A 22,835-nucleotide genomic window follows, 5' to 3' on the forward strand; every position below is an offset into this window, starting at 1 on the left:
GCGAGGTAGAACAGAGACTTGCTAGCCTTTTCCCCATTTCTGCAGTTCTTTATATTTGTTCCACTTATTCCGATGGGAAAGTTTTGCCAACTCTACAACTTCTTTAAAGTGACTTGGAAGGTACTTACCTGAACACTGTCAATCTTCCTTTGTACCCTTTTGGTTCCCTGAGCTTTATACCAAGATTCTCGAAATGTTTGCTTGTACCTCTGGTTTCTTTGTATTTTTAAATTCCTACATTACACCTGCTGTAATGAGACCTTATGAGTCTGGTGCTGCAAAGTAATTCTATCCTACCTGTTGGTGCTCTGCGGCATTGTTGGATATGTTTTAGCCCTTTTCCGCACTCTAGGTGCCATATGTATTGTGCTGTGTACATGTATATCATTAATTCTGCGGTTTACTAGAGGTAGTAGGGAATCATTGCATCTATTGATGTGCTTGCATTTTAGATCTGGATCATGACGCTTTCTTTTTCTCCCCACCCCTTAGCCTTTTGTGCTTAAAACCAGATAGTGGGCATACATTTAGCTATGGAGTGGGTAGGGTGTCCTATGGCCCCTTAGTGGTTTTATGCATGCACTGTGTTATACTAGTTGTTGTTAACCCAAAGTACACATTTGAAATTATGGATATTCTATGTGTGATTTTAGCATAATTGTCTTTTTTTCAGTTTACCAGCGTGGTGTATACTCTACTGGTAACTGTTGGGCAATGACCATACATCACTACCAGCCTACCGTCATCCCTTGAGTTAAGCCTGATTTTCCGTCATTGCTACCACTTTAGAGAGTGTTTTAGATGGATTTTCAGAACCAGCCCTGTGGAGGGAGGCCAGGGTAATTGACACTTGGGTCTAGGCAAATTCTATCAAGGTAATGTCACACTGAGCAACAAGGCAGTCTACAGGGGCTATAGAGGTGGTGTAGGCGAAAATGATAACTCCAATATAGAGCCCCCATATATAAGACCAGCAACACAGGAGTAAAAAATAAATCATTTATTGTGCCCTAATATTTAGCGGGTAAAGAAAAGCTCAAGCAGTTCTTACTAAAGCACACTACCTACACATCAGTTGGTGAGCCGAAAGTAATCACTCACACTTCACAATAAAAGAGAGTCAAAGCAGTTTAAATAAATGAAGCAGGATCCACATTTAAAACAGCAACCATATACCTTGCCTTTTTAATTATAAAGGTCCCTATAGGCCATGCAGTCTTTTCCTGCCAAGTAAGTAGGCCTAGGAACTCAGCAGAGTTAAAGTCCCAGGTAAGTACTTGTGTAGGAAGTCTTAACACGTTTTGGCAAAGCTAACAGTTGGATACATTTCCAGAATAAAGCACCATTGAAGTTAGGTAAGCAGCTCGTTTTTAGGGGTACTCTCCAGTCCCACCACATTACCACAGTAGAGATTACCATGGGGAGGATCCTGGCCAGAACGCCGCCAACTGGATCAGGCAAAGGAGTTAGGGAGTGGACTTTACCTCCATACAATCCCCATAGCGTGTGAGGTTCGGGAGGCTTTCGGGGATTGGGTGGAAACATAGAAGTACTCTCACACCCCTTAATCATATTTTCGTAGTGACCCACCCTCAACTCCCCATGGTACTCGGAATCGTTTGGGCCACTAAATTAATTGGGTTGTAGGGTCCAACAGTGCAGTAGCCGAAGTCTGCTCCATGATTGGTCCAAGCTAGATGATAGTTCCATGCTCCGATGGGGCGGTTCTGAAGATCCTCCAGCGAGAATGCCCAAGCACCTCAGGACAGCAGCCACAACAGATCCCACGAGTCCCACGATGAGAGGAGACCCCTTTAACTGGGCTGAGGCGGGCAGCAACGAACTTCACCTTGTTCAGGGGCATCAGACAAGACACGTGGTGGTGGAGAAGATTCATTACAAAAAGAGCTCTCTTCATGTAGAACACCAGCCTACAGCAGGGTGGAGTGTCCTATACCACAAGTCCATGAACTGCGTAATTCCAAGCTCCAAATTGGAACAGCGACTAATGCACTGGATAGGACCTTTGTAAAGCTAAGCAGACCACAGGATGGTTCTGGGATGCTTCAGTTGACATGCTTCTCGCCCTGTTGGTCCCACCGGTCCAAGGATTGAAGCACTTCCAAGGGTGATCTTGGATCAGTAGATAGCAGGGATACACCGGGACCTGCGTTGGCAACGCTAGTTTTCTTTGGCAGCAGTCATCCGTGTCTTCAGCACAGTGCTTCTTTTCCTTGGGATCTTGGCTCCAGTCGTGGATCACAAACTGCTGCAGGACCCCATCTCTTTTCCCAAATTTGGGCTGCGCAGCCCTCCAGTGGCAAGGATCTGCATCATTCAAACTGACAACGGATGTCCAATCCTGGATACCCTTTGGCTTCACATCAGTCTAAGAACAGACATCCCCTAGCTGGAGCGTGGTTTCGAAGAAGACCGCCCCACTGTCCATGTTCAACTAAGATAAACATACTTTCACTTTTGCCAGGAATCCAAGCTGGATTCCGCCAAAGTGAATATCTTGTATGGCAATTCCCAACCTAAGAAGGCAGGACGAAGGCCAAAGGACAGGGTACAAAACACATAGCATGGCCATTTTGAGTATATAGTATCAAAAATGGCATTCTGCTGTAAAATAAAAAGTGCAGGAAAGTTTTATGAAAACAGTAGAACCCAAACTGCTGCCACCAGCATGTCCTGGACACTTGGAAAGGGTAACAACAATGTTACTATTGAAAAAGACAAAGTGATATATGGTGTCAAGATGGATTTCTAGAGTCTGGCATGGTGGACAGATTTTAGGAGGCCACCCTAGTTATAGTGAACAGGGGAACTCTGAGAGGTAGGCCAAAACCCTATCAATGGAGAGCAGTCAAGGCTATTCTCTGCAAGTTGGGTCATGGGTCCACAACCATTGGTCCACAACTATTCCATGCAGTGAAGCAGACCATAATTCAAATTAGACAGGATTGTATAATACAGTATTTATTCTAGGCCTTAAAACACACAAAAAATGAATCCAGCAGGTGATATCACACAACACTCGATAATAAACTTATATGCAGTCGCCATATGTTCTTAAAATGCATTCAATGTCTTAAATCAATGAGTTAAGTAAAGTGATGCAGTAAAATGGAACCAACTCACAAGTGATATTGCCTAGCTTCAACAGCCCAATCCCTAAAAAGAATGCGGCCTTGTGCCCAAAAGTCACAAAGCTTCTGCCCAGAATGTATCTGATGCATGTAAGTTATTTGTGCTGGCAATTGTTCAAAAGAAGAGATGCAATAAAGTTATTGAGTAAGTAAAAATATGTTTTTATCTGTCCGATTTTACTGCTCGGTGCTATGACCAAAAAGGAATGGAAGGTTGCAAAGAGACTTGCTCTCAGTGTTATCCTATGGAGGACAGGGGGAGGCAAACGCTTTGCGTTTACCTACCCCCTTCAATTTTCCCAGAGGACTGGATGGGTCGGCTGAGGATCACTGGAAGTTGGATTTCCCACTGTCGGTTCTGGTGAGAGGTGCCCAGGAGCTGCGGGTGCAAGGATTCTTCCGGTCGGGGCCAGGAGCAGAGAGACGATGGAGAAATTGAAGAATGCACTGATGCAGTCCACGTCAGGACAATTCACAGAATGGGAGATGGCGAGTTCCAACCATGACGCACACGGATGACAGCAGGTCGTCTTCAGTTGCGGTTGTTTCAGAGCAGGATGCCTTGAAGCTGGGAGTCTGGAATTCGGCAGGAAGTGGACTTTTATACCACATCACCAAAGTTCCGATTGCAAACGTGGAACAGTGCCGTTTCTAGCGAGGTAGCCCACTGGAGAGCTAGTCAGTCCAGCGGGTGGTCCAGGGAAACTTCCGAAGGCTCAGGATGGCTGGATCTGGTTGTTCCCACCAGTTCAGGGGTTGAAGCACCCCATAGGGCCTTCGCAGATCAGGTAATTCATGGGGCCAGACGCAGGAAGGGATGCTGGACCGCTTTGGGAGTCTTCTTCAGATCTTCAGTCGACTTTTCTATCCTAAGAAATGGCTGGAAGCACGTCCAAGCCCACCAATGGTAAGGATCTACACCATTCAAACAGCCAGTAGTTGTCCAATCTGCAATAACTAGGTTTCACTCGTGCCCCACACCTAGACTCTTTGGCCCCAGGGATGTGGAATAGGGACAGACAGACAGACAGACAGACAGACACACTTTTTTTATGGGATTTCCTGCCCGAAGAGTACGTGAAAATCTTGTGGCGTGACCCTTAGGGCATTAGCCACATTTAGTAGCCATATGCGTTAAACGCAATTGTGCACACTAGAAACAACACAAAAATTGTAAACGTATAATTGCTGCCTCCCAGCTTGTTTTGGCACAAATAAAAGTAACCAAAAATCCCAAGTGTAAAAAAGCTACTGCACTGCATTGTAAGATGCTGTGTGCAATGTTAAAATGTTACGAAAGTGTAAAAGCCAAAAGGGGAAACACAGTTTCCCAGCATTAATTGTCTGAAGGACTGATCTGTTTACCCATAACAAATTAGCAAAAGGCAGGGGAAGTAAAGCTGAAGGCTTTACTTCCCCCTCAAAAAGTCAGAATAGGTTAAAAAACAAAGCAAAACATTGGGGGTCCATAGAAACTATGGAGGGAAAGTTGCCAAATACGAATTCTTGCCTAACACAGAGTACCCCTGTGGCACCTTATGGTAAGGTTTTGTCTGCTACATAAAAACAATGCAGGAATCTCGCACAGGGGACAGAATCCTCTGTACTGGTAAGGATTGATCAGTGCCCTCAAAATAGATAAGTTGATTAACGGAAGTAAAAGTATTACCTGCAAAAGTCAGTACAGGGTTGAAGTCATAGCAAATAGCTCTCGGTTCCATTGAGGTCAATGGGAGGGAAGCTGCAAAGTCTTTAACACTGAGCTATCTTTTGGTTGTCCGCTCTGTGGTAGAATAAAGCCTTGCATGATCCTGTAAATGTGGATCTACGTATTAGATTTATCCAGGTTAATACTATGGGGAACTTTCTACCACTTAAAAACTCCTCCACAATTGACTTAGACGCGTAATTAGCAGAGCTGTGACATTTAGTTTGAGTGGGAAGGGTCTGCCTAAGCCCCTTTATTGTTTTATTCGAGCACTGTTTTACTGTGTCATGGCTAAACCAAAGTACTTCATTTATCGATCAGTGGCATATTTGTAAATAAATTGTTTTCTGTATATCTTGGTAGTGTATCCTTTTTGAATGTCTATTTGGGACTAACTAACCATCCAATAGCCTTTCTTCCTCCCTGCATTAAAGCCCGACTGCTTGGCCATGGCTATCTAAAAGGGAGTTGCTCTAAGTTTTGTTTGAAACTCTTTATTGCCTTTAGGTAAGATAGTGTTCGGTCCTGCGCACTCTCTCCCGCTGCCCCCTTCCCCCACCCTCTTCTGTGTGACCACGCTCTCTCCCGCTGCCCTCTTCCCCCACCCTCTTCCGTGTGACCAACCCCCTATCTCCCCTGATGTCGGTGATTGCGCCACAGCCCCTTGTGAATGGAATCCTGGGTCTACCATCCACACCCTGCCTCAGAGCATTCTTTAGCTCTGGGCTTCCCTGGCAGAGGTAAGTCTAGGGCCTCCGTTGGTCTCCCGCCTCTTCTCCCTGTTTAAGTCTCATGGGCATGGGAGCCCTGGCGCTACAGTGCATGCTCTCTCCTGCTGCCCTCTTCCCCCACCCTCCTCCACGTGACCGCCCCCCTCGTTCCCCTGATGTCGGTGATTGGGCCTACATCCCAATTTAAATTCAGGCATTCGGGCAGCCCCCCTGCTCATCAGCCCCCTCGGCTAAGGACCCAGAGACAAAGGACAGCTCCAGATGATGTCTGCAGATGTCCGCAGAAGACAATTACATCGTCAACCAGCAGCGACTACCAAGGTAAGGGTGGTGTGGCCGAGGGTGACGGCAATTGCTGCGCCCCTCTAAACTGACCAACCCCTCTGTTACATATTTCAAAAATAGCCCCTGCTGGTATGATGGTCATATCCCAAACTTGTACTTTTATGTTAATAATTCTCTGGGGTAACCTTTTAACTGACCCACCTTTACCAGATTACCATGTGTTATTCCTAGACAGAATTGTAATAGAACTGTGAGATTAGCCTTACATGACGTCTAGTCATAATTTTGATGTTTAGCATCCCTCTGTTAGGGAGAATTCTTATTTCTGTGCTAATTCCCTTCAACCTTAGAGACCCCCAGCTCTTTTGCTGGACTTTAGGACTTTTTAATTTTAACCCTGGAGTGAGTGAACCCTTTTTCTCACTCACTCATGTTTTTTGATCTGATTTGGATTATCTGTTTCCTTTTTTTTGGAGTCTGACAAACCCCATAACCATCTACTTTTTATATGGTGACACACAGCACCCTCAGTGCATTGTCACAGAGAAATCCTTTAGATTTCTCATAAGGTCTAAATACCTTTTCTTGTGAGAACTACTGTTCCCAATAATAGTGAACTGAAATTGACTTTACTTAACTTTTCTCTTTGTAAGTTCAGCACACCCCAACTTATATGGGATGCTGGGGGGGGTTACTTAGTAGCCCCTTTTCCTACTTACTTATGTACATTTCTTTTATGTCACCCTCACTGCTTTTAAATGGTTGGTGGCAGTGGTTTAATTTTCCTACTATTGTGCTTTTCTACCGCAGACTGAATCCTCAACTGTAGTATAGCATCCATGGGTGACCATTTTGTCAAAATGCCCCTGGTCTTCTTTTATCACCATTTTCTGTTTGTGAGGTCTTTGGCTTTTACTCTGCATGCAAAACCAGGTTTGAGCTCTTTGTTTGTTTTGCCTTTGGCGGGCTTAGGTACTGAAACCCGCCTCTGACTCCAGTGTGTCTGCAAGGGCAGGAATTGAGGGAGGGGCCTGAAACTCCCCTGTTCTTTGTCTCCATGAAAACCTGAATGCACCCAGTCTTGATTTGCCTGGCTGGCTGTGCTTGTAGGACCGCCACCCTGCTGTGTGAGTGACAGCTAGGCTGTGCATGAATGGGAGAAACCTGCTTAAAAGACCAGGCTTCTTGGACTGAAGACAGAGTCGACCACTGGGAAGAACAACCCAACGAAGAAACAGTCAACGAAGCTTGCTGCATCCTCCTGGACCGTTGAACTGCCCGGTGAAGCCCTGCTGCTGTGCTGACGTCTGATTGACAAGAGAAGCTGCGGAAAGGACAACTTTTTCACTTGAGTTAGTGGGACCAACTAACCCCGAGACGAACTTTGATGGATGACCTTCCCTGACTGGCTTACTTCTTTTCTGCTGCAGGAATTGAGCGCCAGGGGTCAAGCAATCTGTAGTAGAGTGAAATGTCTGTAAGCCGGTCAAAAGCTCCAGGAGTCTCCCCAGGACCCTCAGAAGCAGGACAACCAGAGCTTGAGTCGCTTCACCAGAGTGCAGGACTCAAGGAGTGAAGGAAGCCCAACGCGTGTCCAAGATTTGCGGTGGTGCTGTTTACAGAGCGCTGAAACCGAGAAGTGCCGCTGATCCGAAAAGAGCACGTAGCTGCCGCCGACCATCAAATTGCTGCTGCAGGAGTCGCCAGACGTCCTCCCTCTTGTCCACATGACTGAGGCCCAGGAACACAGGATCTGCATCACTGCAATCGGACAGGAGCCAGCTGGACCCTCTTCTTCTAACCAAAAGTACTGTTCTGACTTTGGGGTACTTACTCGTTGTCTGTAGCTTGCTATTCTCAGTTGAGACTTGCACTCTTTTCTGGAATTGATCTCAGCTCTAACATTCACAAGTGTAACAGCTTGTGATCCTACAGTAATTTTTCATTCCACAAACTCTAACGTTTACTATCTAAGAAGTGCCTCCGCTCCATAGACTTTGCTCCAATTGACTGTGGCTGTCCTGGCTCCCTGCAGACTCTTCTATTCCGTTGACTTTGATTCTTATTGTCCCTCATAGGTGATGCATTGGTTTTAAATTAATATTGCTGGGAAAGGTTTTTATCTAGACTTCATTGTAAGATATAAAGTGCTTGCATGCTCTGGAAACCTTTTTCACCTTTTTCCTTCCTCTAACCTTTCCGCCAACCTCAGAATCTACCAAAGTGTAAAAGTGATATATAAATGCCATTACTGTCCTAGTTAGTGAAGTCACCTCAGGGTGTAGGAAGTGTGTATGAAGCATCTCTAAAGAGTATCTACTTGCTTTGTATTGATTCTGGAAAAGTATTTTAAAGTGTGCTTTTATTGTTGCACATTGCCCTTTTTAAAGAATGCTTATTTAAAAATAACTGTTAAATAAATAATTATTTTAACTAAAACCCTTGAGTGGAAGTGTTATTTTGATACTTGTATTGGTGGATTTCATTGCTACAGCTCACATGTACCCCTCTTGAGATAAGTCTGGCTGCTCAGTCGCACTACCAACTTGTGTAGTACAGACCTATACCAATAGGTGGGTTACCAGGGCTGTGTAGTCTCCCACAGGGTTACTACATCAATTCCTGCCTAACACCCTCACTTCTAGTCAGAATTGTTAAGTCTAGCATGCGTCACACCTAGATAGAACTGCATAGTTTAGCATGCGCCACATCTAGATAGAACTAACCCAACTCTAAAATCTCAACTTTCTGCATACACTTCACCACATGACAACAATAACCCGACACATCAGCACATGGGGAATTGGCACCGACCGAAAATCGCACTTAAGCTCAGCGAACGGTGCAAACCGAACTGAAGCTGCCACCAGGACATCACAACTAACTCTCACTGTCATATTCACACTACACCCTAGTAACCCACCCATGCCCCTTTTTCAGATCCACCAGAGCGCCTGGGGACTACTCGGGTGGTAACGGTGCGTGGTACAAATACCTTTTAACATTAACATCCCTCACCAGATTGCTTTGGAAAAATTTCCCTAACACTTGTGAACCCACAAACCTCTCAATTGACCTCCTGGCAATGGTTGCCGAGGCTGTGCCTTTGGTGCTGCTGCGAAAAACCCCAAACCACCCCTTTGACACATAGAACATGGTCTGTTTCCATTTGTAATTGGCTACTTGCATGGGGAATCCCCAAATCACCCGATACACACACTGGGCATGGTCAACTGCCATTCCCGTTGACTGCATTTAGACAGGCTCCTCTGAAGCACTCAACGGTCCAATGGGCATAGCCCTTTGCCCATATTATGGGTCTACGTGCCAGGTGGCAAGGTCTTGGTGTGTCCAAACGAGGTTCAGAGTTCATTTCAGGCTAAGTCTGAGACCTGACCTGCAAACTCGTAAGTCTGGAAAGCAAGCCTGCAGAAAAAAAACATGTTTTGCCCTTTTTATTTGAGGGAATATTGCATCCCTATGTGAACCCTTATTTGCCATGATTTGGGGGGCGGCACACAGGGCTACACTAGGCCCCTTTAAAGAAAGAAAAAAAGTATGGATGGGATGCTCTGAATATGCATACATGCTTGAACCACAACCAAGAGACAAACGCACACACAAACCTACAAAAACAGTTAAAAAAAGGAAATTGGTGGAAAATGATAAGAGTTACACGTGCTACCTGTAGAAAACTGAGGTTTACAAACGTTAATAGTGCCAACATTAAGGATACTGCCAGCACTCCAAAACCGCAAAGCTGTAAATCATACAAGCTTTTGAAATGGCAGCAAGAATGTTTGCTAAAAACTCTTGATGGAAATTGGTATTTCCCAAACAGAAACATACACCATTGCACTACAAACGAACCCTTAACTTACACTAAAACACCACTCCACCATATTATTTAGATTACTTCAGTACTAGTTCAAATGAGTGCTATGAAGTGATGCATAGCGAGTTATGGTTTCGTTTGTCAGGTGTTACCCTTCTCCTACTTCCGGTCCATCATTACTGCCCATTTGTGTTATTTGAGGCAAACCAATTTTATACGTAATGTTCTATGGAATTAACTTAAATCCCTTAAATGTACTGAAGCCTCCAATTGTGCTCAAGAGACATCGACACAGGCCAATAACCTTTAAAGCCCCCATGACTGGTCAATCCTCTTTTGTGGATCTCACATAAAAGTGCTTTTAGCTCTTATCTTCTACATGTTCTCTCTCCACTTCTCTTTCCCTTTCTGCGCCCCTCTCTCGTTCTCTATCACCCTCGCCCCGCTCTGCTCTTCGATCTCTTTCCTTTCTTTTCTATCTGTTGCCCCTCCCTCTCCATTTCTTTTTTCCTTTCTCTCCTTTCTTTTTTCTCTTTCCCCTCTATTTCTCTCTACCGTTTTTCCCTTCCCATGCCCCTCCTGCCCCCTTTCTCTCTCCTGCCCCTCCCATCCCTCTCCACTCGCTCCTCTTTCCCCTCCCTCCGATCTCCCTATCTACACTCCATTTGTTTTCAGTTATGAGGACCCTGTGAAATATTCTTTTCTACTGCATCACACATATGGACTGGGCTCCTTTTTCTTGCCGAACGTCCCTCACTAATGTCCATTCAACGTCTGTTTTATCTTAGTTGGAAGACTCACTGAAAAGTCTCTTTTCTCCCACATAATGACTCCTTTCTCACTGTTTGCTACCATGTCCCCTCCATCCCCAATTAGGTAGCGATCCGCGAGGCTTACCAGGCCGGTCTCATCGGGAAGGATGCCTGCGGCTCTGGCTACGACTTCGATGTCTTTGTCATGCGCGGGGCGGGAGCCTACATCTGTGGTGAAGAGACTGCACTGATCGAGTCTCTTGAGGGGAAGCAGGGCAAGCCACGCCTGAAGCCACCATTCCCAGCTGATGTTGGTAAGGTCAAAAAAGGAAACTAAGGTTGGCAAATGGGGAAGGAGCACTCGGTAGACCATGGATCACCACTGAAAGCCCATGTGGCTCTTTCACAATGAAAATGAACCCTTTAACTCCACTTCTATGGTCCCATCCTTGGGCAAGGACTGGAATTCTTTGTGGGTCAGCTTTCCCAGGGACGCATCGGCTTCCCCAGGGAAGGTGTACCTTGTCTTGGGCACAAAGCATTTCATTTTGGGCACCGTCCTCCAGAGATGAAAGGAGGTAAGAATGTGTTGCTACTTCTGCAGAGCTGCAGAAATGGTGGTCCATGATGCTTTGCTGTGGGTACCTACATTGCATGTTAGCATCAGAAGATGTATTTAATAACCAAAGTGTAAGTATTTCTTGGCGTTTGTTTCATGCCATATGCGGGTTGACTTCAGATATTGTTTTGTATAGAGACATATTTACCTTAAAGTTGTATCTGATTTTTGTTTGTAAAGCTCATATTTTAAATTACTCAATTCTTGGTTGATCGCTGTAGAGATAATCTTACAGTTGATGTATACGTTGGTGTTTATTTACACAGGAGGCTTCTCTGAGGGCATTCATGACATGAACAAGTGTAAAGGATTGTAGCCTTAACATACATATGGGTATAATAAGGAGCATACCCCTGCTGTATTTTTTTCTTATAGCAAACACATAGCATGTATGTGTATCATTAACTTGTTAAGGATCCACAACTACCTGAATGTGCTGCCACCACCCTCCAAACAGCATAGTCTATAGCCTGTAATGTCTTTTCTACAATTAGGTTGACTGTGACCCACGCCCTACATTCGGAACACTTGCTATTTGTAGTATCTATTTGAAAATGCTGCTCCCGAAATATTGTTTTTTTTACATAGTTCATAGACACACCACTTCAGAGCATCCTGAAATCAGTAACCTAATCATGAGTAATTATTGAAGTCTGTTGGAGTCTAACCAGGTGTGAGGAATGATGGATTGTTGTATGAGCTTCGTGGGTCCTTGGTAGCCTGGTCTAATCCTCTGGCATACGTTTCGAACATTTCCGACTTTAAGGCTTTTGACTTCAAGTGGTCTGCCCCAATTGTTCATATGTAATGTTCTGCTGACGAATCAAATGAGATGGGTTCACTAGAGGTATCGTGAATGATTTCTGGTGGCGGGTTAAAGGTCATTCTTTTTATATGCATGGTTCCTTTGCTCCTGCATGCTTTGTGTTTGAGGCAGAGCGTCTTGAATATGATCCTTAGCTACACCAGTAGCCAGTGGTATGGTGTTCATGGCCCGGTTTCCAATAATTCAGGCACATTCTGGCAGCCTTTTGTTTTTGCTACAATCCATCTCATTGCCACAACCTTGTCACTCAATAGAGTGAACCGTTTCAAGGAGGTGTGTTTTCAAAAGCTTGGTAGCTGTAGCTTGATGTCCTGAACTAGGTGTGTAAGGGTCAAATGAAAAGTTCGTTTTGATTAGGTTCTCCAGATTGTTTGCTTTCTGAAGGGTTATGTGGGAGGTGGTCTGGCTACTGGCCCAAATGAAACCGATATTTGCAATCTTTCAGTGTTAGAATCTCAGAAATGGTTGGCATTGCTTTCCAGATTTCCAAGCAGATTCCAATCTGAACCTTCTGAGCAAACCTTTGGAAATTATAAATAATTCAAGCCTTTAGTCTGTGGTCATGTCTGAGTGTTGCACAAAAGCAGAGCATGGACCATCCCTACGCGTTTCTGATGTGATATTGCACGTGCGAAAAGGTCTCCCATCATATGATTTTAAATCTTCTTTTTAAAGTGTAAATGTGGTGTCCTTAGTGATGGGAATAGTTTGTATTGTTTTAGACTGGAGGCCTAGAGCAGATGGGCCATTCTTGCCATTTCATTTGTGTTTTATGGGAGTATGTTTTCATGCTCAATCCAAAATTGCACTCAGTGAGCATCTTGAAAATCATTTTCCTAAGCTTTTTAAAGCCTGAAATGAAAGAGCATACTGCATTATTTTAATCTCTACTCAGGTGTCTTTGGATGTCCTACTACTGTGGCTAACGTGGAGACGGTAGCTGTTGCCCCCACCATCTGCCGGCGTGGCGGATCTTGGTTTGCAGGGTTTGGCCGGGAGAGGAACTCTGGCACCAAGCTCTTCAACATCTCTGGACATGTCAACACCCCGTGCACTGTGGAGGAGGAGATGTCCATCCCGCTCAAGGAGCTGATTGAGAGACACGCCGGTGTGTAAATCGCCACGTCCAATTCTGAATAGCTGGTATTAAATAAATTACACTTCCCGTACACTTGGGTCATTCACAGCACCTGTTATATTCTTAGGTTGCTCCCAAATGATTGCCTTCCAGTGGCATACCATCTGTGAAACATAGCAGCTTGTGGTATTCTATTACTGGGGACTACACCCAGCTAGTACACTCAATGCTATCCCTGTACATGCCTTTGTAAACCACTTTGCGAGTACACCTCATTGCTGAACTACATTATCTCTGCCCTTTCTTTACTGCAATAATGATCCAGGGGGTATGCAGGTGTTCCTAGCATCGGCATCACCCTATAGTACCACGTGCGTTTTTAGTACTGTGATCTGCACATAGCTCTGCCTTTAAACCTCAATCATGCTCTGCTTCTGCCTACCGTTCTAGTATTGTGATGCACATATCTCCAGCAATGCACCTCAATCCCGACCTGCAAAACACCCTGCTAGTTCTGTAATGAGATCCTCACATAGCTGTACCAACAAACCTCAATCCCCTGCTATTCCAGTTCTTGAACACACTCGTAATTCTGCTAGTACAGTTGAATCTTATCTGGCCAGACTGCCAGCTGCTCCATTATAAGGACCCACAGACTTCAGTCAGTGCTTCTCAAGCCTGACATGAAGGATCTGTGATCATCGCTCTACACAGCTTGTAAATAAGAAGTAAGGTTCCAGACCCCAGTGATTTGTCCTTGGCATGGTTTTAATTGTGCACCTTTTAATGCCTTTTTGCTAAAATGCATTTTGCGCTTCTTCAAAGCGTTCATCTCATTTGTAGTGTGATAGTGTTCTATACAGTACCAGGGCAATGTCAGTTGAGGTCTCTCACCAGTGTAGGTTTTGAATGCAGTACTTTACAAGAATGCTGTTTTAAGAATAAAACCCTTGTCAGAAAAAATGCTGTTCTAATGCACAAATAAAACTTCCCCTGGCGTAAAGCTCCATGGTGTGGAACCCTCCTTTTGCTCTACAAATGTGTAATTTCATTAGTGTTCGCAGAATGTTAGAAATCCACACAGGAGCATTTGCTGCTAACCACCATAGTCTGTATCAGGACGAACCATAACAATCGCGTGTACAGCGTTAAGGTAGAGTTTGCTTAAATTCATTCATGTGTAACCACAACTTGCTCCTTAAACCTGCATATTTTGTTTCCCTCTGTAACCCAACCAACCTTTCCTTTCTTATCTAGGTGGGGTTATTGGAGGATGGGATAACCTTCTTGCTGTTATCCCTGGAGGTTCTTCGACACCTCTCATTCCCAAGTCTGTGTGTGAAACTGTTATGATGGATTTCGATGCACTTGTGCAAGCTCAGACTGGCCTTGGGACAGCTGCCCTCATTGTCATGGATAAATCGGTAAGGACTGAAAATTGTTAAAGGGCCAGTTACTGAGACTTGACTCCTTAGAGATTACCCATCGTTTTGTTTGGCTACTAGTCTACATCAATCCCCAGGGCTGATCCCACACTGAGGCCAACAATTGGATGGGCATATATGCCAGTCGCTTATCTCGCTTGTGTAGGTTTTTCCTTTACAAGAGACACCCATGTATCAGTTGGAGATCAGCATGCTTGCTTTGGTACATACTTGGGGCCTCAATGTGAGTATGGCGGTAATTCTGTGGTAATTCCACCAAATTCCCACCAACATCATTTACCGTTAATGCGTACTTGTTCCTGTGGATTTATCATAGGATTACAAGTGGTGGTAGGGCGGTGTTAATCCCATTAATGGAGTCCATAATACTCCCTTGAGGTTTTTTGGTGGAATTTGCATAGGTGGCATTATCCACTTGTCCTCCTTAAATCGGCAGAATTATCACTCTGTAACCCCGCCAAAAATCCTCAATGGAGTCGTAATGAACCCCTTAATTGTTTTGGAGCTGAGGACATGGCCTACTAAAAGGAAAATAAAACACTCCTAACCAGACCTCTGTTTCAGAAGAGCTCAAGTTTCCTCAACTGTATTCTTTGTTCACAACTTCCGCTTTGCCATTCCTTTCTTCTGTGATAATAATGATCCACCGATCTTATGGTTGGACTCCCATGCTCTAAGAGCCTTATTCTGCTGCCTTGTCTCATCATTTTCTTCCCCTTAAGTGAAGTCTCAACCTACAATTCCTTGGCAGAGAAGATACCGGACCAACCCTCACACTTCACCTGCCACATTTCACCTGCCACACTTCACCTCTCACCAAACCCTCAGTTGCTGCTTCTCCACAATCTGCCAAGTCCCGACACAGTCTACTAGAAGGATTTTTCTAACTTTGTTATTGCTTGCAGCAATCTAGCTGGTTTTAAGCTTCCTAGCTGTATTTGCATCTCCAACCTCCATGGCAACCAACGTGCTCTGAGACACCCGCAGTAATGATAAAGCATGGAGGCTATGTGCAGTAGTATGGATATATTATTAAAGCCATTGATGTTTCCTCAGTCTTTTTCCTGATGTCCCATTGCTGCCTTGAGATGTTAGGACTTTCCTAGACCCTTTGATCAGGATTCTTCACGATCTATGCATACCTAGGCTCCAGGGCTTCTCCTTGGATGTTTGACTCTCCCAATGGTAAACGTGGCAGAGCAGTAAAGGCTACATTCACAGGAGGGTAGGGGGGAGGGGTTCAAAGGTATAGTGCAATAAGCAATGACAGATTAATAGATTGTCCACCCTCTATTAGTTCAAGTATGCTCTTTATGCAGGGTTTATATAGATGAAATATGTAGCCTATTATAGGTCTGAGACTTTTTTGTTCAGTGTCTTTGGTGCAGGGGCTTCAACTGAAGTTACTGAATGGTCACAGCTTTTGAGTCTAAATACAGTGTTTTTAGAACTGGGGAATACACAAAGTAATCCAGCAGGATTAAGTAAAAAAGAAAGCTCTGTGGTTTTAAGCAAAGGGAGCGCTCTGCACAAGTCATGTTTGAGCACAGCTGGCACCCAATTTTTGATTATGGGTTAATCTTAAACATTGTGACAAAGACAAGCTGAAAGCCTGCGGTTTTAGTCAAAAGGAGCTGTCAAAGGCTCAGTTCAGCAACAATGGTGCAGGATATGCAGGTGGTTAGCCCCGGCCATGGGAGAAGTCTCAAGAACGCTCCATAATGTCTTTAAGTGTAGAGATGGAAACCAGATGCTGGAGTACTGTTAGGTTAGATTCTTATTTTTATGCTTCATCTCCCTCACCTGTGAGACCCCCCAGCACTTTTTGCTGGATTTGTGGATTATTTTTCCATGTTCCTGGGTGAGTGGCAATCTTTTTCCTCACTCACACTTTCTTTTACTCTTTTTATCTGGGTCCTTTTTATGACTCTCCATACTTTATTTTTGGAATTATACTTTCCTAGAAGTTTCTTGGCATCTGCATTTTCCTATTGCAGCACACCTCACTATATGTGCAGTGGTGCCCCTTGGGCTCCCTTTTTTTCTTTTGGGTTGCTTGTGTGAACTACTGTTCCCAGGGAAGAAGGATACTTTGTTTATCCTTTCTACATTTTTCTACATCCTCTCCCCATTGTAAGATCAGCACACCCCACCTTATGTGGAGTGCTGAGGAGATGCATAGTATCCCCTTTCTCACTGTTGCTGCAACCTTTCTGTCACAGTTACTTACCTTGCAGAAGACATGTTCTCGAGGAGAGAGAAGATTTTTATCCTCTACATTTCATATTGTGAGTCCGCCACACCCTACCTTATGTGGAGTGCTGGTGGTTACTCTTTATCCCCTTTCATACTGCTCCTGTAACATTTCTGTTACAGTGACAAGCTTACAATTGTCTGGTGGACATGTTCTACTGACGTTGTGTGATTCTTACTCGCAGTCTGTTAAACTAGCCACGGTAATGCACAGAAGGGTCACCATTCCTCTAGAATGGTGGCTTCTTTCATTTCTCACCATTTTAGTGTGCTAGTCATTTCTTCGTCCTTCTGCCACCCTAGGAGGATCTGGTTTGATTTTTGTCTTCGGCAGGAACCCTTTGTGTAGCTCGCCGAGGCTCTGTAGTGTCTGTGAAGATAGGAAACGAAGGAGGAGTCAGAAACACTGCAGTCCTTTTGTCTTCTGGCATGCCTACCTGGAACCAGTGTCAATTGGGAGGCTCACTGTCCTGAAGACAGCCACCCCCCAAAGTTTGAATGTAGCATGTGTGCTGATTGGCTAAGTTCCTGGATAAATGGCCTGGATCTGGAAGCTGTAGATAAGCCCACCACTGGAGCTGAATCCGATGAGAAGAATGCCTTCCGTGTAACTGCAGCTTGTGCTGACACCTTCTTCCATGCGACAGAGGAGTCCCAAAAACGACTCTGACCTTAGGCTGGTGGGACCAATCTGTCTTAAGAAGACCTGCATTTCAAGCCATACCACAATGAGCTGTGACCTTCCTGGGCTTCAACCCGCCAATACCCTGGGACCTCGAGGCTGAGTGCTGTGCAACATCTTCCAGTGAACGAATCTCGCTGACACTTTGGACCTCCTGAAGCAAGATTCCACTCCTTGAAGTCCCCTCACCAGAGTGCTAGACTGAGATAGCGAGATGGATCGATCAGGTGATAGACCATTCCACATCTGGTACCTTGAAAAGGGTGCCAAATCCACAGAGCCGTGAGAAGCACAGAACAATCCTTGGATGGGAGCGTTTTCTCTCGACTGCTGTTGCAAGTTCTCATTCTGTGTCCTTTTTTTCGTCCCCACGACCAAGAATCCAGAGACCTGGTCCTTTGCTGCTGCATCGTGAAGGCGTCCGTCTGAAAGCTCTTCTTCACTGCTGAGGTACTGTGTGGCTGAGGGTAATACTTACCGAAAGTCTTGTTTTCATATTATTTGTACCGTTCGTGAACGGGTGCCTAGAGGCATAGGTGCGCCAAGACAAGAGACAAAAAAAGAAAGCCAATGTACAGTCAGGAGCAAGCCAGTCAGGAGGGGAAGGACAGAGAAATGAGTTAAATAAAACCGTTTTCAGCCCGCGCTTGAAGAGGGAAAAACTGGGACATGATCTGAGGTCCAGGGAAAGGGCATTCCAAATCAGAGGTGCTGCATAAGAAAAGGATCTCTGTTCCACATAAAGCCTAGTTCTTGGGGTCACCAGCAGGCAAGTGTTGTTCATACTCTGCAAACTGATAGTTGCGATTTGAGAGTTGACATGTGCTTCGGTACCTGCCCAAACAGGCATTTGTGCGTATTGCATATCACGTGGAAGGCCATTCTACTACAGACAGGGAGCCAGTGTAGTGCTCTCCTTACTGCTATGACATGTTCTCTCCTTTGCAAACCTGCAGCGATGCGCTCCACGTTGTTTTGTACCACCTACAGGTGAGTAAGGTCATACAGGCGAGTAGGTCATGTTTGGAGATGCCAAGCAAAAGGCTTAAGCAATAATCCAATTTGGCTCCTATGATTGCCCGGGCAACCGTGGCGCAGTTTGCAGGGGAAAGAAAATGCTGTAGCTGACCCAGTAATTTGAGGTGTTAGCAAGTACTAACACAAGGCTGTTAACCTGTCCTTTCATGGATAGTTTTTGATCCAAGAAAACCCAGAGTGTCTTCACCTTGGGCTGTGAGAATGTTGCCATCTGCAATTTTGAAGGAACAATACTCTGCGCTGAGCTTCTGCAGCTGTGTAGTGGTACCCAGCATCATGAGTTCTTAGCTGTTAAGGGCGAGCTTCTTAGCTTGCATCCATGTTTGGAAGTACTCGTAGGTGGAGCTCAAAGTGGATGAGTCAGTGATATATATATACTATATCACCGGTAAGGGGAACAAGGCATTGCGTATCATACACGTAATTGGTTTATGATACCTAGTTTATCAAGTTGTTCAAACAAGGGGAGCGAAAAAGGGTGGGTGATTCGGACGAGCCATGTGGTACCCCGCAAGTGACAGTAAACTCATCGACCATGGCATCCTCAAAGAATACTCTTGCTCTACTGTCAGCCAAAAAGGATTTCACCCATTCAATGGCTGCAGTGGAGAAATGCACTGTATCCTGTATTTTCATCCGCCAGGATGGTGTGATCCACCAGATCGAAAGTGGCTGAGAGATCTAGGAGCATACGCATGGTGGTATGTCCCTTTGCCATGAGCCGCAGTATATTTGTTTTAAGTTGCAGTAGAGTAGACTCCATACTTTGGGCTTGTCTGAAGCCGGATTGTTTAGGCCCCAGGATGTCATGTTCTGATAGGTCTCAATCTGTAGATATGCCCCTTTATCCAGAATTTTGAACAGATGGGGCACATTTGTAATAGGTCAATAATTTCCAGGTATATCGGTATCAATGGAAGCTTTTTTTTTTTATCAACGGCGAGATCCAGGCTTGTTTTATGTCACTAGGGACAAGGTTCTCCCTAAAAGATGCCTTACCAAATTTGGTTATGAGGGGAACCAGCTGAGGGGCACAAGTGGCAGGGCAAACGTCCCCTTTACAGTTGGTAGGCTTTCATTTCCTAATAATGTCGGCAAGGTTCTGCTCAGAAATTGGCTGAAAGACAAATTCAGAAAAGGTCCTAGGTGTGGCAGGAACTGCCATATTGTATTCTTTATTTTTTTCCTTGTTTTTACAGACCATGTTTGCCTGAATTTTTTATCCAAGTGCTTTTTGAATGTCATTATACCACTTGGTGTCTTTGATAACCTGTGAGGGAGGTGGACAGGGGTCCTCAAGCTCTTTGAGGACTCTGAAAATCACTTTGGAGCTAGAGGCTGACCCAAAAATACATTGCTCGTAGTAGTTTTCTTGTGCTGAGGAGATGGCTGTTTTGTACAACTTGGCTGCCTGAGTGTAAAAGGATTTGTCCTCAATGTTTAAGCGCATTGGATTTACTTTTCTTACATGCGTGGATCTCTGAGTACCATTTTATTTTTTTATCCGGTTGCTTTTTTAGTAGACGCGAACAGGCGCCAAGCTATCAACAGCTGTTTACAGGAACCTATGATGAGCAGTGGACAGTTCTTTGGCCCAGTGCAGATTGGCCAGATTGTCAATAGTAGATAAAATGTAAGGTGCCATAGCCGTGGGAGTAAGTTTGCGTAAGTTTCTATATGAGACCCGACATTTCTCCACAATAGTTTTAGTAGCGGGGGGAATGGACATAATCCAGCCCAGAAGATGGTGGTCGGACCATGGGCATTATGTATGTTCTCAATGATGATATTCTGTGATAGAACCCAGTCCCGAATGTTTCCCTTAACATGAGTGGGCTGAATAATGTGCTGGGTAAACACGAGATCAAGTAGTGTAGTCTTCACCAACATGGCTGAGGCGTCTGATTCGTTGAGAAACTCTACGTTAAATTCCCCCAGAATAAGAGTTCTTGCGTTGTGTTTGAGAGTGGAGGCCAGGAGGTAAGTGAGATTGGTCAAAGTTTGCTGTACTGTGCAAGGTCTGTAGATCACAAATGCCTTAATTGTGGAATTGGGGTTCACTTGAAACCTGGCCCAAATCACTTCACAATCTGGAAACCAGATGTTATCAATTGTATGGATGTTTAGTGCTTGGTTGTAAAGTGGGGCTACACCACCTCCTCTAGCATTTAGTCGATCAGTTCTTATAATGTTTTAGTCAGCAGACACAGCCAAATTAAGGGCGGGTCTTGCGGCATTGCCAAGATTCAGTGATGGCACAGAGGTCGATATTCTGAGTAATCAGAAAATCGACAACCTCTGTGGAGTGCTTATTGAGAGACCAAGTATTAAGCAACATACATCTCAATTCCCTAGAATGACTGATGCTTTGGTACTAGCACTAGATGTGTAGTCATTTGGCAACCTATTGGAGGTACATGAAGTGGGCAATGCAGTTGTGTCACTTCTGTGTGGTTAGGGTGCTGATTCATGTGTTTGGGAGTTCACCCATACCATTCCCCTAGGCCTAATGCTGGAATGTATCTAGGGAGCATTCTACGAAGTCCCTGAACACATTATACTAACTTTAAAATCTGTACTTACTTGTTGGATGAAAAATCCTTTGGCACTCTTGACTTTCCTGCATTTGTGCTTTATCCTGACCTGTCTACTGTTGGCCACTTGACCACCAGTGTTCCCCCTTCTGCCTCTGAGAACACGCATGCCCCAGAACAGGGAAGGATTTCTAAAGTATAAAGCCTCTGTCTAGAAAATATTACAAGTGCTGTAAACTACTTACATGCCATGTATTAGTGTTGTAACTATATATTCCTAAAACAGAATAAGTTACAAACTGTTACAAAGTTCTAACTCTTGTAATGAATCCAATGATATCATTACTCCCTTTCCGCAGGGACATCATTTCACCAAAATGCCTGGGGTAGCGGAAGTGACATCACACAACCCTTGACCTCTGATGTGATGTCATTTGACCCCACCCCGAAGTGACATCACAGGAAGCAATGGAACACAACCTTTCACCCCTCGACAAAACAGGAAGTGGCATCACAAAGCACTGTTTCTAAGTACACTACAAAATATATGGCTACGATATCACTGTAAAGTGATATACATTTCATACAAGAATGGGTCACCACATGTATCGTTAATATCAGTGCTTATAGGCTCATATTACCAAATCAATGAATGCAAGCAGACATCCATGGCCAAACGATAATGTGTAATTTTATAGCACTTGCGCTTAGGCACTTTATAAATAACAAATATAAATGCATACAATATAAAAACCTGTTTTGGTACTCGTGTATCATGTATCAACCTCAGCAGGATGAAAGGCTGAGTTGACCTTGCTGAGAGTCGAACCTGCAACCTACAGATCACACACGCATTGCAGCAGCCAGCACGCAACCCACTGAGCTATCTTACCAGCTATAGCTATCACAAAACCAGCCACTCCAGAAACAGAGCCACATGCTGCTGGCCACAGCCCATGAGCCTCAATTTAAAAAAGAAAAGCATTTCCTTTTTATGGTTAGCAAGGGAGACCTCAGGGGTCACAGTGGCGACCCCTGGCAGCCCCTAAATGACATCCATGCATTTCCGGCGCTGACCTCCCACATGTGGCCAGGGGACGGCAGCAGCTACCTGATCCTGACCCTGGGGGCGGCTATATGAGGGAGGATTACATGGGGGTGGGGGACCACCTCAAATAAGGAGTGGTGGTATCAACACATTAGACATGGTATCCCCCTTTCCCTTGCAGGATGAACCTCTCATTTGTAGCACCCTAATGGCATATTGTGATTATTCCCCTTCTCCCTCAAAGGAGAGTGCTGAATCTATCTCGTTCCAATCGACCGACCAACTTTCAAATACTGGCTTGTCCTCAAAACCGATGAGAAACATCCCTCCAATGTTTTCTTGCAAGTTAGCTAAAAAGGACTATGGACTAAATTGCGGAATTGGGGCTGCCGGGAAGCACCCTTAAATATGATCGTAGCCCTTCATTCCAATACGACCATTGGGGTCCAGCTGAATGCTCAGGGCAAACTTACAGCTGCTTTTGAAACCACAAGAGGCCTAAAATAGGGCTGTACATTGGCCCCACTGTTATACCTTTTTACCTCAGACATCAGCAGAATTTTTGAAAATATTCGTAATTTCTGGCCTCGTTTATCAACACTAAATTTAGACTACCTATTTTATGCTGATGATTTGGCACTATTACACTACACACCAATCGGCCTTGAGCGAATGCTGGACATACTGGCAGTATATGTTAGTCTGAATAAATTAACCATCAATCTGAAGAAATCTAAGATTCTAACCCTTCGCCGAGGATTGAAACTTAAATTCAAGACCTTCCACTGGTATCTGATTGGGGAGGCTCTGGAGAAAGTTTCAACTTTTGTTTATTTGGGCAGTAGATTG

At 44.7% G+C, this 22,835-nt stretch overlaps 1 protein-coding gene across 2 annotated transcripts in view; it reads left to right on the forward strand.

The window, feature by feature from the left end:
• NDUFV1 (NADH:ubiquinone oxidoreductase core subunit V1) overlaps nucleotides 1-22,835 on the forward strand; it is a 170,916-nt gene that overhangs the window by 90,732 nt on the left and 57,349 nt on the right. For both annotated transcript variants that reach the window (XM_069628913.1, XM_069628912.1), the window contains 3 exons: nucleotides 10,588-10,777; nucleotides 12,804-13,016; nucleotides 14,244-14,410. In XM_069628913.1, coding sequence (XP_069485014.1) covers nucleotides 10,588-10,777; nucleotides 12,804-13,016; nucleotides 14,244-14,410 — 570 coding nt within the window. The remainder of the gene's footprint in view (nucleotides 1-10,587; nucleotides 10,778-12,803; nucleotides 13,017-14,243; nucleotides 14,411-22,835) is intronic.

This window comes from Ambystoma mexicanum, chromosome 12 (genome assembly GCF_040938575.1).
Source record: "Ambystoma mexicanum isolate Mex_15411 chromosome 12, UKY_AmexF1_1, whole genome shotgun sequence".
Taxonomy (NCBI): Eukaryota; Metazoa; Chordata; class Amphibia; order Caudata; family Ambystomatidae; genus Ambystoma; species Ambystoma mexicanum.